Genomic DNA, 17,161 nt, shown 5'->3' on the forward strand with positions numbered 1-17,161 from the left:
CCTCTGGCTCCTAACTAGTCGATGACTTCAGAGACTTACACTTTCCAAAAATAAAGCTTCACCTAGTCGTTTGTACCACACCCACAAAAATTGGCTCCAAAATTCATTTGACCAAACAGTTTGGAAGAGTAAAAGTGAGAGTTGAGTAACCAAGGCCTTTCACTGTAACCATGACTACAAGTGTTTATGAGCACTAATTCTAGGATGTGGTTCTATTGGGCATATACAGGAGACTGAGTGACGTCAGAGTATGTACTCATAAATTCTCCACATTGGAAATGTAGCTACGATTCATAAAATGAATGATGACCACAATTCATACAACAGTAAGGGGAAAGAGAGGGGAGGGAGGGGAGGGTGGAGGGCCGCATGGGGAAGGAGAGGAGAGGAGGGAAAGCTCAGTGTTCTAATTTTAGGTTTCATTCAGCTTTTTAATGCAATTCCTGAGAATACCACTCGCTTGCATTTAGATTGCAATTTTTCCCTTCCTAGTGTCCTTTCACATGTCTTGTCGGTTCTTCACAACAATCATGAGAGACAGCGAGATAGGTAATAACCTCATTTCTCAGACGGGGGAAGGGCTCAGAAAGCTTAACTGATTTTGTCCAAGGTCAAAAGCGTTGGAGGACAATTGAACTGGAACTAGAATGGGATCCTCTGATTCCAAGTTTAATATTCTCTCCACTTCACTTCTTGGCTAGCATTTTGTACTGAGCCAGGGGATATCTCCATATTGTACTAATTCCTCATGCAAACATCTCTCGTCTTTATCATTTGTCTGATGAAGCAGAGACGAGGGCTAGTCAATCAAACTAAAGGTGATAGCTGCTTTTTAAAAAGGCCTCCCTTTGGTCCTCATTTTCTATTTTTCAAACTGCTACGTGGCCTGCCCCTGCATGTATGGTCGCACAGAGAATGGGTAAGGTAGGTGCAAGGCTGTAAAGCAAAAGGGCTTCCGGGGCCAGCTGGGTGAAGGGGACAGAGTAAAGCAGGCAGGAGGAGAGGAGGGCCAGAGACAACCTGAGCCTTTAAAGCTCCAGGGAAGTTAATATGGCCAAAGCCTAGTACTAACTAAAGATTATATGTAAAAATTAGCAGAGGCAGAAAGTCAATAAAAAGTAAATGTGCTGGGCATTTTGGCCTCACACCTCTCATCCTAGTTATTCAGGACACTGAGATCTGAGGATCACAGTTTGAAGCCAGACAGAGAAAAAAGAAAAGTCCACGAGATTTATTTCCCATTAACCACTGAAAAAGGTCACAAGTGCACACGTAGTTCAAGTATTAGAGCACCAGTCTTCAGTGAAAAAGCTCAGAGACAAGCCTTGGGTTCAAGCCGCAGTACTGGCACACACATAAAGAATTAAATAATGTTTCTTTGTATTAACTATGGCTCCTGAACTACCAGGGAGTACTCTGTCTACTCAAAGGAGTTTCATACCTTTTGGGTGCCATCACCTGTTGTCATATATGATGGTCAAATACCTTTCTGTCATGCTTGGTCCTATTAAAATGTAAGCTCAGCTGGGCACTGGTGGCTCACACCTATAAATCCTAGCTACTTAAGGGACTAAAATCTGAGGATCATGGTTCAAAGCCAGCCAGGCAGAAAAGTCCATGAGACTCTTATCTCCAATTAACCCCCAGAAAGCTGGAAGTCACACTGTGGCTCTAGGTGGTAGAGAACTAGCCTTGAGCAGAAAAAAGCTCAGGGACTGAACCCCACCCAGGTCCATACCTGGGGCAGGAGGCAGGGGGAGAATGGTGTGCTCTTTGAGGTCACACTAGACACAGTCAGGGCATGGCAGACACAGCAGATTTCACCAGTTACTAGAAGAGAGATTGAGTGAGAGCCACATAATCCTAGAAGGACTGAACACTGAAATATTTGATCTCCTGAGACTAGTGGCTACATAGCTGAGCAGGATCCTGGAGCTCAGGGCTGGATTCACATCTCCTTCTGCCATTGAGTGGCTCCATGGCTTTCGCCAGTCTTCTATTCTGATAGCCTCCTTGTCAGCACGCTGGGGATATAAAGCCCTACCTTTAGTTGTTGGCTAAGCCCTTGACCACACATGGAATTGAGCCCTTAGTAAAGACTCAACAAACAGTGGCTTTTGTTTCAACAGATCATCATTCCCTGTTTCTGTGAAAGGTGATAAGATATTTGCCAATCCTCAGTTTGGAAGCTTTGGCCTTCTGAAGTATCTAAGTCGAAGAGGCCAGTCAAAGGAAAACAACTGAGCATTCTCACTGAAATGAAGAGGAGAAAGCTGATAGCAAAGAGTAAAACAAGGCTCCCCTAAGAAATAAAACAGTGGAGGGCAGGAGGGATGAACGAGGGCAGGAGCAGCCATTAGGGATGAATGGAAATAAAGGCAGCAAAAAGACAGAGAGAGCCAAATGTGTCTGCCCTGATTCCCTAAGAGCTGGAAACCTGCCCTTTAGACTAGCTTAGTGAAAAATGGATCAAACCATGGTTAGTACAAAATAACTCAACAACAAAAGAATGCTCTCCCTGCTACACAATATCAATATGAAGCACATAATAATATATATGGGTAGATTTTTCAAGGCTACTATGTGTGAAATTTACTTCATCATCTCACTCATTCCATCCAGAAATGCATACATTCATTCATCCATCCATCCATCTGGCAAATCCTGCTATTCCCCATTCTACCAGGCATTATGTCAGATTCTAAGGGTAAAATGATACTGCATGTGGATAAGACACCTAACCACCCTCTGAGCAACATGCCAATCTTACTGTTGAGAGAAGCTGAACGCAAAGGCCTTACATGAATGTACTCAAGCCCCTTACCAAACTGGTGGTCAAGGCACAATTCTTAACTATAAGTCTTTTATGCTATGAAGAAAACATTTGAAAATGACCTTAAAGATCTCAGAGAAACAAATAGGAGGAGATTGCTGACTGGCCAACAGACCTATGATATTGTATTTTATTCTCTTTAGCACCACTGGAATTTTCAGGAAATCAAAGACTCATGCTTTCTAGTAATTATACCTAAGAATAAGCAAAAAGGGCCTCATTATTCTCAGAGTCTATGGCATGAACCCTTTAGAGACTATGTAATTAAAGATGAAAGAGATAAAGGAAGGAAAGAGGGCAGGGGAAAGGGGAAAGAGAAATAAAGGAATTAGACATTCCAGACTTTCTGTTATTCCATAATAGAAAATCAAAGAACAAAAGTGAAAACTTATTAAGTTTTCTTATTGTTCTTTAAGCACACTCTATTTTCCTGGTATCATCTGTGAAAAGAAAGAGAGCATCTTTTACTTTGCCCGTATGCCTAGCATAGCTTAATTAATACTTGATTGATTGAAAGATTGACTCATTTAAACCTGAAGTGAAATGGAGCTTTTTAATTTTCTTTTCTGCTGAACCTGAAATAGAGCATACAGTAATTAGGAAAGAATTCCTTGTTATTGGAAAGTCCCAGCTACAATGGGTTCTTTGTAACCTAGTAAAAGCAGGCAAGGTAGGTGGTTATTTAGGACCTGATAAAATGGACCTCAACCCCTTACTGCTGTTGTGATAAGGGGATTTTCTTCATCATTATTTCCCCCTCAAGTACTTTTGGGGCTGGAGGATTGGACTGGACAATGCCAAATGAGTGGCCAATTATTATTGAAGTCCAGTCACAGCTGTGACAAATGACAACTCTCTATGCCCGTCACTGCGCCTGCTCTTTCTTTCCCAGTGACCTGCATTGACTGACTGATATTTGTTTAAGATCTCACTTTTTTTCAGAAACCCTAGGTTAACTTCATTCATTCGTGTGTAAGACTCTGGGAATCCCAACAAAAGAGACAAACAGGGGCCCAATGGTCTCATGGACTTTGTATTCCAGTCGAGACCAGGGCAGTGGAGACCATGACAGGGCATTGTGAGTGAATGAGGATTTTCAGAATGGAAAGAAATACTAAGACAGCATGACTAAAAGGCATGGTAGAGGTGAACTGGGTTAGAAAAAAAACTATTGTTAAAGTTACCTTGAAGGAACTATGAATGGAAATGCATTTGAGCTAAGACCTGAATATTGTGAACTGTTCATAACAAGACCTGAGAACTAATGTACCAGACAAAGAGATGAACAAGGTTTTGAGCAAATGCACAGCTACAAAAGTAGGTGCTGCCAAGACAGTGAGTCCAAAAGGAAGGCATGCAATACAAGGTTAGGAATGAAAGCGGGGAGGGGGTTGGGAAGCGGAAAGGATGATGGAACCAAAGGTAAGATGATGGAGGCAGGGGACTGATAATGGAGGTAAAGGACAGGTGATAAAAATAAGGACCAGAGAGTGGAGGTGGGGAGCAGAATATGAAGGCAGGGGAAAGATGATAGAGGCAGATAATGGAAGGGGGCAGCAGGCGATAGAGGCAAGGTTTAGATGATGGAGGCAGGAGACAGATGGTGTAACCTCGAGACAGATTATTGGACCTTGTAGGACACGATAAGACTGTTGGATTTTTCGCCTCTGGTGATGGAAGGCATGGGGCATAAGCTGTTGGTGGGAACAACATGATCTGTTCATGGAGAGAGAATGGGGTGGTGAGCTAGCCACAGAAATAGGGACACGTAGCTGGGTATGGAAGGTGTTTGAGAGATAGAAGAGTATGAGACTAGCCGATGGAATAGGAAGAAGGAATTAGCAAAGGAGGGAGGCAAAGATATATATATGGTCAGTCGTCTGTTCAGTGTTAGAATGTATTCACTTGCTAAATATTATTCAGCACTTATTATATGATAGGTGCAAAGCTAGACCTTCAGGTCACGCAGAGAATGAGAATCATCACAAAACCTGTAGTTAGTATTTTTTTTTAAAGTCAACAAGTATAGAGAATGTACACACACACACACACACACACACACATATCCCTTTATAACTCTTTGTATTCTACTAATATTTCAAAAGAAACAAATAAATATAATGAGAGCAGGGCTCTGGTACTTAATTGCCTCTATGGACACTCAGAAAAGAATGAAATTGGTTTAGGGAGGGAATGCAGGAGGCTGACAGTTACAAAGACCTCACAAGAAGGCCTGAGTGACTCGGGATCCCCTCCCTCTGGGTGAAAGGGTGGAAGGGGGAGGGCGAGGGCACAGCCCAGGCAGATGGAACTTTCGGGCCTGGCAGTGAAAGCAAACAGGAAGTTTAAGGGGGCCTGGGGAAGTACAGGGATGGCGGTGGTGGGGGTAAATGGGTGTGGGGTGATAGAAGTGCCTGTCCTCTTTGCTAAGGAGCTTAGATTATCATGGAAGTGATCACACACACACACACACACACACACACACACACACACACACACACACAGGATTAAGCAAGGGCGTAGAAAAATGAATTGAAGGAAGGAAGACTACAGATCCGGACTTGGACAATGCCTTGAAAAGGGGAGCAGCTCTACATCCAAGGGTTCTTTCTCTGCCTTTCCACTTCCCACCCTCATTCCACAGGGCCCTAACTCACCCACTGCACTAAGCCCCCCTTCACCTGCAAGGCTGGCCCTGGTCCAGCTGCACTGCCTCCTCCTTTCTTTTTCTTTCCCCCTACAGAGCCTCCACACTTCCTGTTTCTGCCACCAGAGGGCCCTGTTTTTCACTCTTGGCACCACTGGATCCCATGGTCCCTCAAACCTCACCTCAGTCACCCCCACCCAGGCCACTCTCATTATTTCCTTTAGAGCAGTAAGGACACACGTGTGTTTGTGTGCTTGTTTGCTGTCTTCTCCCTATAGACAGTAAGCAGCTTTCGGCCTGTGAGTTTAGCCTAGTGGTAGAGTGCTTGCCTAGCATCCACGAAGACCCGGGTTCGATTCCTCGGTACCACATATAGAAAAAAAAAGAAAAAAAAAAGCCAGAAGTGGTGCTGAGGCTCAAGTGGTAGAGCTCTAGCCTTGAGAAAGTCTAAGGACAATGCTCAGGCCCTGAGCTCAAGCCCAGGACTGACAAAAAAAAAAAAAAGTAAGCAGCTTTCAGTCATGTGCATGACTATTTCTGAAGTGCCTAGGATGAGAGCTGACATGAGCTAGATGCTCACTGACTACCTTAGCAGAAGGAAAGGAGGAAGAAGAGAAGACACAAGGACAGGGGGCTATAGAACTGATAGAGGAATCTTGTGCAGCATTCTACATGATAAGATGAGGTCTGTGGAGAAGATGATGAAGAGATGTGTCTAACCTCTTATACTTCTGCCCGTGTGGTGCCTCTATTTACTTTTACTTACAGAAGTCACTACTTTGAGAAAGAATGATAAATGGAACAATTTTTAAACGGCCTCCTTACTGAAATAAAACTGGAGAAGGGGAGAGATGCCTATTAAAGGAGATCTACGTAGTGAAACCATGACTCCAGAACTATGCTAAATTTGAAAAAGTTGCTCCACACAAGTTTATCGGGAGGCTGAGATCTGAGGATTGAGGTTCAAAGCCAGCCCAGGTACTAAAGTCCATGAGACTTTTATCTCCAATTAACCACCAGAAATCCAGAAGTGATACTGTGGCTCAAGGGATGAAGAGCTCAGGGACAACACCCAGGCCCAGAGTTCAAGTCCCACAACAGACAAAAAGAAATTATCCTTAGCTAAGGAGTCAGTGGATCCCTTTTGGGCCACTGTATTTGTTTGGAGGAAATCATCAGAGCTCACAGGAATTGCCAGGCTAGATACTAAGGCAGCCTACCTACTGATTCACTTAATTTTCACAACACTGTGTTATCATCAATTCCATTTTAAAATGAGAAAACTAAGCCCCAGACAAAAGTGATTAACCTGACAGTGGGTGTGTAGCAGAGCCAGCATTCAGTTCAAAATATTGGATCCCAGAACCACAGCTCCAGAGCTCTGAGTTAAAACAACTCTTGAGCCAAAGCCACACTAAAGGGACTTGCTGAACTCACCCCTCCTTGACTGCAATCATTGCCAACATGCACATCTTTGATCACTGGTATTGGTCAGGTTAGACTAACTGGTAGTACCATAAGCCCCCAAATCTCAGTGGCATCATCCGACTAAGGCTTATTTCTCATTCATTTCAATGTTGGTTGTGCTGGGGGAGGGGGTGGAGAGAGCACATCACTACATGGCACTTGGGATTGTCTTTATCTCGGCTCTTCCCAGTTCTTGGAGTCCTTCCCTAGATCTGTCAGGTCTAGTCAGATGAGCAAGCTGAAAGAGACCTAGCTCTCCCACTTGATCTAGTAGCCCCAAGGAAATAGGACTGAGAAGGGTTGTCTAAGATCGTGCCCAGAAGAAATTGTGGGCCTCTTGCAAAGCACTATTTCTTGCAAAGCACTATCTACATATTAAGTTTTAAGAAGTTTCACAGGGGAATCCTGGTAAGAAGATTTGCTGCACAGTTTAAGGCCTTGGTTCTGGCCTTGTCTTCCAGCTGAGTGACCTCCAGCAAAACTCCCCAGGTTCTCATCAATCTTCTAATCCAGAATGTCCATTATAATAGAGAACCATAGGTATCTTAGCCATTTCTCTATTGATGATCTATTTGTGCTTTTACACAAAATAGCAACTATAATCACATCATTGATTTTTAGAGGAAATACTGTTTTCTGTTGACAATCAATATCTAGTTGTATATCATATTTTCATATTCCAAATGGGAGTCTCCAATCTTTATTAAGACTAGTTATTTGAAGCAATTAATTAAATTAGGGGAACTCCAGATACCTATTCTGGAATGCCAAGAGCCAGGCTTTAAGCAATAAACATAATGTCCTATAAGCAGATTATTTTCCATGATCTGACAATTTTTGTACAATACAGTACTTACACTGATTAGAGGGCATCTGAGCATATCATGTTAGCAAAGTAAACACAGCACAAATACACACACACACACACAAACACACACACACACACACACATATATATACAGAGCAGCAGAGTTAATAGCTGCCAAGAAGGTCCCGCCCTTTGCCCTCCTAGACAGAGCCCATCAGACACAGAAGCCTGTGATATTATCATAACCATAGGATTTTTTGCAAGAAAACACAGTTTGAGAGCTGAGGCAAGGTTTAGATAGGCAGAGTAGAGAAGCCTGGAGTTGAATAAAGTTATAAAACAGCAGGGGAGATGGCTTGAGTCAAAGAGATGGAGAGAGAGACAATTTGATGGGGTTATTTTGAGAAAAAATGATACTTATATATATATATAGAGAGAGAGAGAGAGAGAGAGAAAGAGAGAGAGAGAGAGCCCATCCATTTTAGGTATAGATGGAGCTGGAGTGAGAGGAGACACAGAAATAGCTATAGCATATTTATAGATATATCATGTCTATAGATATATATAGAGATCTACCTAGATAGATATATTCTAAATCTATCTATACATATCTATTGATATCTATTATATATAATATGCTTAGCTGGGCATGGTGGCTCATGCCTATAATCCTAACTACTTAGGAGGCTGAGATCTGAGGATCGTGGTTCAAAGCCAGCCTGGGCACTAAAGACCATGAGACTTTTATCTCCAATTAATCACTAGAAAAAAATGGGAAGTGGGGCTGTGGCTCCATGGTAGAGTGGTAGTCTTGAGCTGAAGAGCTCAGGGACAGCGCCCAGGCCCAGAGTTCAAGCCCCATGGCCCACACAAAAAAAATATGCTTATAAAATATATGGTATAGGGTTGGGAGTTTGGCCTAGTGGTAGAGTGCTTGCCTAGCATGCACGAAGACTCTGGTTTGATTCCTCGGAACCACATACATAGAATAAAGCTGGAGGTGGTGCTGAGGCTCAAGTGGTAGAGCTCTAGCCTTGAGAAAGTCCAAGGACAGTGCTCAGGCCCTGAGCTCAAGCCCAGGACTGGCAAAAAAAAATATATATATATGGTATATATAGAGATCATATATCATATACATATATAGATACATTATCTATATGTACTATGTATAGATAGTATACATCATATATCTCTATAGATCTATATAATAGAGCCCTCTGTCTGAGAGTTTTTCTACCCATTCCCCGTATCTCACCAAACCCTCCTGTCATCAGTGTCACCTGAGTATAGTTTTCCCCAAGCAACTGAACTCATCTCCCCCTTTTACCTCTCCAACCTCTCTCACTCCAGTACAGTGTTCCTTGAGGTTCCCTGACTATATCTCTTCCTTGCTTAATCCCCAGCAATTACAGCGCACTCCAGCCTTTAACAAGGTTTTCAAAGTCCTCTGGGTACAGGTGGGTGCTCCAGGTCACCCCACACTCCTTCCTACCCACTGCTGTGATCAGCCACGCTGTCCTTTTATGTTCTTTTTCAACAAATGCAATAGATCCAGTGGTTCATCTGATTAAAACACCAATAACTGTATTATTTTCTCATATCCAAACTTTTGAGAACATTTAATAGTGCATTAGCAGTTAAACTCATTGCTGTACGTGTGGGAACACTTCATCTGAAAAGGTTTCTGAGGATTCATGGGAAACATGCAAAGCACCTTACTTGAAAATGCTTTAAAATAAGCTCATATTCTGTTGCAAGACTTTTTAGACCTCTGACAGTGTTTTTGCTCTTTTGTCGTTCGGATCTTAACTCAGGCATCTCTACTTAGAGCTTCCCTGACCTTCCAGACAGGTCACTGTTACCTGTTACCTTCTTTCAAGATATCATGGGTATTTTATTAATAGCACCTACGTAAGTGTTCTATATATCTATACATATGGCTCAGTGATGGATGTTGCTTTCCACACTAAACTTTGAGCACTATCAGGACAAGAGTCCAATCTGCTTTTTCCTAGTCAATTCCTAGGACAGTGTCCAACAAGTAGTAGATGCTCATAAACCATTTTTAATGAAAACACAGACATTTTGATTGTCTTTCCTCTTCATCACTTCCTCTCAATCCTATCCAGACAGAAGGAGTTTCCCTCTTTGCCACTCTGCTCCTGAAGCTCCTTACACAGAACTAGACTACAACACTGCATTGCTATTTTTACTTCTCATCCTTACTAGACTGGGAAGGGTGAAGACACAGGGCCAGACATATTGTGAGTGTTGAGCAAATGTTTACAACAATGCATCGTGACTGTGCCCGCTCAGAAAGCAGCTGGTCCATGTTGTCTGCTTGTACAGGGAAAGAACTAATGTGAAAGGAGACTCCCCACAGCAGGCCATCGTGAATCTGTGTGTGAAGTTAAACCTCTCTCCTTCCCAGCCTATAATGCAGTCCTTCATTCAACCCAAGGCTCCTGTGCTCACAGTCATGTGTTCCATTTGCTTTTACAATATTTCTTGAACCTGAAAGTCATCCAGAAACATCGAACTGTTTGTTACAAACCCAAGTCCCTATGCCTATCGTAAATCCACTGGCTTGGGGTCAGAACCCAGGAATTTGTAACTTTAATTTCCTGAGTAACTCTTCCTGGCCTGTAGTCCATCTGGCTATTGCCTGGGATCTGGAGGTGCAAGAGATCGGGTGTGCAAAGCAGAACATGTAATGCGAGTATATGAGATTTCCAAGGGGAAATCTTATCTGCTTCAATTTTAGGATAGCCCCACCCACCTATACCATGAGATTGATAGGGGCAGTGGAAAAAATCTCTAAATCCAAACACAGACCTGAAACTCTTGTGTTTGTCATGAAGCCCTTTTCTAGTGACCTGGTTAGAGGCCTGTGGTCCCTTGGCCATGACACATAAAATTGGAAGTGAGAAGTAGGTAGACCAAAGTTCAAGGCTAGAATTTGTCTGCCATTATTTGGAGATAACTCATTGCGTTATGGATTCTGTTTGGGTAGTGTGTGACAGTTTACAAATGCATGAAATATATGGAGCCTTTCTAATCCTCACAACATCATTACAAGGAAAGCTTATAAGCTTCATTTTGTAGCTAAAGTTCAATAACTTGCCAAGGTCATACAAGTTGATCCAGGGCTCGAGGCCTGGTCTTCCTGCTCTGTCATCACTGTTCTGCTTCAGCAACTCACACAGGCAGAGGGAAGCTTATGGGGAAAGCAATGAATGAGTGACTTTCCCAGCAAAATACCATGGAGAATGGAAGAGAACTTTCCCCCTCTTTTTCTCTTCACTTATCCCCTCAACCACAGTCAGGCAGTGGAAGTTGATTGTCACCTATTGTTAGTTTTACAAGAATAATGAATTAAGTTTCAACCAGTGTCACTGACACTTGAAAGTCAACAAAAGGACAAGGGCTCCCAGAGTATATTTGAGGACCCAAGGCCCATGGAAGCACTAACTTTTAATTCATGCCACCAAGGAGAGATTTGATTGTTTCCTGGAAATGCTAATAATGCAAAGCTCATAAATACTAATGAAACATTATAGATTGCAAAGCTTACCAAGTCACCTGGAGGGTGGGGCCTAGGAAAGAATTCTTAGATTAAAAATATATATATAAAGAATACCTTTCAAACGCATTTTCCCCAGACTGGGTTCCGAAATGTTAATGAATACTCTCTTTGGCTTTGTGGAGAGCCAACTCTAATAAGCACCTTTAGAATGCAGAAGTGAGTTATTGACTTAGCTTGAAAAGAAAGCTATTTATTCAAAGGCTATTTTAGGTGCCACGGGATGGATGAGTTTAAGACAAAGGTGGGAGGGGCAGGAGAGCCTGGAACATGGAGATAAACACATAATTCAAATGCATGATTCTGTTTCAACCAACTAAGCAATCTAAGGTGGAATTTGCTTACTATATTTGTCTTTTACGACTTGATCCTTCAGCAATAATAACTCCCTCGGGGTATACAAGGCTCCCTGATGTCAGGGACCGTGACTTGGTCACTCTGCTGAACCCACACAGAGTGTGGCACATGTAGGTGTGTCCAATAAATGTTTGTAAAATGCAATGGAATCCCTTTCCCCTGTGTCACTAATGTAAGGTAATAAAATGGTTTTTAAAGAAGTGTCTGAAAGTTCACCTAAAACATTTTTCTAGTGCTTTTTCAGATCTTGTGATCCTTTCTTAAAAGACAATACAGTAATCACAATGCTTTCTTATAAACTCCCAAGTAAATAAGAACCACATCTCTACTGTGGTCACCAGTCACCCTCTAGCTTATTTTCCATTTTCCTCCTAGCCCATCAAGAGTCCCAGGCTCATGTTCCAGAAGTTTCTTTGCCAGGACAGAAAAGGACATGTTGTTTTTATGTCAAAACCCTTCTTAACTTTCACAGTCCTCCTCGAGTGTCTCGATCTTCATGAAAACAGCCCAATATTCTCCACAGCTCAATGTCCTTTCTTCTCTCCCTGGCGGATTCTAGGTGTGGTCCCCTGACGCCCCTCCACATCCCCCAGAGACCAACCTCACCTTGACACAAGGTAAGTTTATGATTCATTGTGGTGGTAGTGTCACTAATGTGAATCAGAAATACAGTGGAAGGAGCAGTTGTCCCAGGCAGACTATGTGTGAGATCCAATCAGGGAAAATCGCCCACGTCTTCTCACAAGAAAGCAGAAAAAAAAGAACCATTCTACACAAGTCCACAAATACTGAGCCCCACAAGGCCGAGGTTAAGAGAAAGGTCATAGCAAAGGAAAAAGAAAAATCCAGAAGAAAGGCAAGTAGTAGGAGGGGATCTCCAAAGGGGTTATAGGCCCACTGAGGGTTGCTTTGCTCTCCAAAGAGCCTAGAGGCTTCATGGTGTGTGGGCAGAACCCTGTCAAGAACTTTGCTTTGTTGGATGTTGAATTTCCGTTGGAGCAGCCATATGCTTTCTATAAACGTGCACTTAAGCAGGACATGGATTTTCTTTTCTGCTTCTTTATCCATTTGGGAAGTGTCTAACAATGGGGAACAAATCTCTTTGCAGGCCTTTCTACAATAGCCTGGGATAAATATTTAAGTCAGTCTGGGGAATAGCCAAGGATTGTAATATTTAGCAACCCCTGGGCTGCTTGCCAAAAATGGGTTAACTCCATACTAAGGACTAAGGGGAGCAAACCTGTAAAATGCTCACCCCTGCAAAGTCTGCAGCCAAACTTCCCAGGAGGAGCCAAGCCAGGACTGCCAAAACTCATGTAGTCTGTGCCTCCAGCACTCTAGCTGTGGGGTGGGGGGGGAAGGTAACAATACCCACTGCATAGTGTCACAATACACGATAAGTGAGTTCGTAGGTTTGAAGTGCCTAGAACCGTGCCTGGCATAAAGCTACTTAATGAAAGCTAGCTCAAATTACAACTTTCTTCTTACATTATTTCAACATCTATGGGTCAAAGGGCACATTAGTCAACGTCCATTTGTACAATGTATAAAAAAAATGCCAGTGGAGGTGGGGTCACAGGCCAGCCAATCAGAGTGATGGTCAAGTAGGGCTTGGATAGATGGATAAGATATGTCTATATCATATTATTCAAAGATTTAAATCTCCCAGGACCACCCCTGGGGTAGATGCATAACATGCATCCCAAGGGCCTCACCTTTATGCTCAAGTACAATCAAGGCTGAACCAACATGAATTCTGGACTCAGAGTCGCCTAGTGTTTCTGTCCATCCTGGTTTTTGTTGTTGTTGTCGTTGTTTGTTTGTTTTGAGCTTTTTTTTTTGCCAGTCCTGGGGCTTGAACTCTGGGCTTGAGCACAGTCATTGGGCTTTATAAAGACCGGAGCTTTATCACTTGAGCCACAGTACCACCCAGCTTTTTCTATGTATATGGTACCAAGGAATTGAACCCAGGTCTTTGTGCATGCTAGACAAGCACTTTTACCACTAGGCCAAACTCCTAGCCCCCATTCTGTTGTGTTATTAGAAAGGCTGAAATTCCTCTAGATACCTGGGAAGCTGAGGCTAGAGGAACATGAGTTCAAGCCCACCCTGGATAATATCATGAGATCTCATTTGAAGGAAAAAACAAGACAAATATATGAAGAGGATTCTCAAAATACCAAATAGAAAACAATATAAACCGGCATCCTTATCACCCTTAGTTCTTCCACTTGTCTAGTGTCTTTGGAAGAGTGATGGACCCTTTACGTAGAAATCTAGTTGCTCACTGAAACTCTCTAGACCTCAGCTTCATCATTTTTAAGTGAGAGTTGGTCAGGGTGCTCTCTAAAGTCTTCAGCCTGCCAAGCATTGACTCTTTAATGTTTGGGTGGAGGAATCCGTGTGGAGAGGCCAAGGGGTGATACAGAACCACTTAGTACCAGAACAACAGACTATCCCCAGCAGCTCACTAAGCTCAGACCAGATTCCCAGGCATGTCAGTTTCCACATAGTTTCAAGGTTCTTTTCCCTGAGATGAAAGGGAAAGAACTGGGAATATTTGCTAAAGATAAGGAGAACAGAGGAGAGAGAAGGAGAAAGCAGAGTAAATTAGGCACAGAAGTGGGATCAAAGCGAGAAGAGGTGGAAGAGGAAAGGAAGCCAGTAGGACAGTAACGAAGAGGGTGAGACATCATGAAAACTGACAATCCCTTACTTTAACCTAGGAAGGCTCAGTCCCCTGCCATAGGCTGTGAGACAGAGACCTTTCACCTGGCCCTCAACTTACGCATTCGTTAGCTTTGAAAAAACTATGTTCATATATCTCTTCCCTGGGGAATGTGTGGTCCAAATCTATCTGGTAAGCTTCAGTGGAAAAAAAATTGAGAAGCACCATGGTTGGGGATACAGGGTATAGGAAACCAATTCCTAACCTGAATGCTGCACTCATTTATCTAACAACTCATCATCACCTACTATGTGCCAGGCCTGAAAGAATATTAATTCGTATGCCCTAAACCCAATATTTTGTATGTACATAGTGAGAACTAGTTAATGCTTGTTGATTAAATGCGTTCATTTATCATTTATTTTGTTGATTGAACTGGAATATGATTTCAGTGAACTCTGTGGAAATCTTCCATCCCTTCCCCTAAGCATAACACGTGTGGTGTTATGAAAATTATAGACTAGTCCCTCTGCAATGCTCTTCAGAAGTCTGTTTTAATCTCTTCAGGTGCTATCGGTGGCATGCCAAACTCAACCCAGAAAGAGGAAGACATTATAAGCAGCCAAGGCAATAGGACTTGCTAAAGAGCTGAGAATCCTCTAGCCCCACAAGCACCATGAAGAAAATCAGTTCCTTCTTCAGTGCTATCTGGGACACCATCCTGACCAAACACCAAGAGGGACTCTTCAACACCATCTGCCTGGCTGTGCTGCTGGCACTGCCACTCCTGGTGATCCTCACCCTAATCTTCATCTGTTGTCACTGTTGCTGGAGCCGGCCAGGCAAGAGCAGTCAACAGCTAGAGCCAAACAAGAGGAGGAAGAAGAAGAAGAAGAAAAAGAAGAAAGATGAGGAAGACCTCTGGATCTCTGCTCAGCCCAAGCTTCTTCAGATGGAGAAGAGGCCATCCCTGCCTGTCTAATGAAGGGGGAAGAGTCCTCCCTCTGAGGGCAGAGCTTCCTTCCAACCACACAGAGACTAGGGAGAAGAAACCCCAGAAGGGACATACTCCCACCACTGACTACTCACCCAAAGAACAAAGCTCAGACTTGAGGGTTCAAATGGAGAGAAGCCCATGATCAATTCTTGCACTGTCTTGGCAGCTACACATCCAATAGCAATGCTCTGCTAAAATCCAGGCATGTGTTGCACTTTTCTCTTGCCTACTCCATGCACAAAAGCACAAAGAACACAGACCTATGCAACTTATATGACTGCCAAGTATATACACCTAGCCATCACATATTTGTAAATTCACACAACAGGCACATGTCAGATTCATCCAGTGGCCATCGAATACATACTTTAAGCAAAGCACTATGTTGAACACACATGCACAAATGAGAAGGCCTGGCCACTAGATCGAGACACAGAAACACAATTCTGCAGCCAGGCCAGGCCCCTAGGCACAATCTATATTAAATGCCACTCCAGTTGCACATGTGCGCTTTTCTGATCCTATACCTACCTACATAACCTTTTACTGGAAATACATTTAGACATTCCACAGATCCATAGAGTCCTACTCTGGCACATACTGATACGAACCCACCAAATTCCTGTGTTTCTGACCTCTTACCTGTTTCTGGAAGTTTAAAATAAGATAGATGGAAATTCACTGACAGTTCTTTGCCTGCATCTCCTGACAGGGTTCTCATTACCACTGACAGGTGTTTAATGGGATCTGAGATCTTTCTGGGATGCTATCTCCTAACCACTCAACAAGATATCCTTTTCCAGGCATGAACAATCAACAGTGACTGTTAAAAAATATATCTATGGAAACCCATCCATCCATTCCAGTGGGGTAAAGTGGCATACCTCGTCAGTGTAGACACAGAAAGGGCAAGGAGAGGCTACTCCTGATCAAAGGCTTTTCAGGAAAGCAGGAATTAAGATAATCGGCAGGGCAGTCTCAAAGAAGACACAGGGAGAATATCTCTCATAAGGTGGCAGTGGTGCATGGTACGTTGCAGGTGGGCTGCAAAAGGAATAGTTTAAGTAGAAGGAGAAAGATATTTTTTAAAAAAAGTTTACTGCTATTTTAAAGCTCAGGCAAGTGTCATGCACAGTAGGTACTTATAACTGTGGTTGCTATTGGAAATAGGATAACATTAAGGGTAAATGTGTCATACCTCACCGGTTCCCAAGTGACCTTTCTCTTCAAAGAGACTCCCACCAATTGCTGTGACGAATGAAGCTAGTTATTAAGACCAGGGTCAAGTTGATACCTGTTCCCTGACGTGCGTGAGGCCATGTAAACAGGTATGCACTGAGCTGAGGAGAGCTTTTCCACACCAGGCAGAGGATGGCCACAGTCCTCTGACATAATGAACTGTCAAATGTTTTGATCATAGTGTGACCATGTTATAAAGGTAGATAATTCCCACCTTCAAAGTGAGTTGTTTCTAACAGTTTGCTTTCAGATCAACTGGGGTACTCTCTTGAAACATTTCCCCATGGAAGCTGCTCTAGACAAATCATTAATTAATAACATGGCTAAAACTAGGCTATTTTACAGTAGCAAAAATCTTAAATTCATGATAAGATGTACTTTTCTTGCCAATCAGGCAGCCATCTGATTCTCTAGGCCTTGGGAAGTGGGCAGTATTTAGTGATGACTTTTGTACCAAGGTCTAACAGACACCATAAGAGTCATAATTTAGGCCAACATGTATTTTAGAACCAGCCACATTCTCACCCTACATAGCCCTAAACACTTGGTACTCAGGCCCTCT

The 17,161-nt window shown here is 42.9% G+C and overlaps 1 protein-coding gene across 4 annotated transcripts in view; it reads left to right on the plus strand.

Annotated features, from left to right (window-relative positions):
- The window catches only part of Kiaa0040 (KIAA0040 ortholog), a 34,873-nt gene extending 18,601 nt beyond the window's left edge, over positions 1–16,272 (plus strand). For 2 of the 4 annotated variants that reach the window (XM_090340381.1, XM_090340383.1), the window contains exons 2-3: positions 12,255–12,312; positions 14,931–16,272. In XM_090340381.1, the coding sequence (XP_090196507.1) occupies positions 15,040–15,345 (306 nt within the window). In that variant the 5' untranslated portion in view covers positions 12,255–12,312; positions 14,931–15,039 and the 3' untranslated portion in view covers positions 15,346–16,272. Of the gene's footprint in view, positions 1–220; positions 327–502; positions 550–12,254; positions 12,313–14,930 lie in introns of those variants that run through there. The other 2 variants (XM_090340382.1, XM_090340384.1) reach the window with 2 other exon arrangements.
- Positions 16,273–17,161: the final 889 nt, after the last annotated feature.

Source organism: Megascapheus bottae, chromosome 10 (assembly GCF_031878675.1).
Source record: "Megascapheus bottae isolate mThoBot1 chromosome 10, mThoBot2.hap1, whole genome shotgun sequence".
NCBI lineage: Eukaryota > Metazoa > Chordata > Mammalia > Rodentia > Geomyidae > Megascapheus > Megascapheus bottae.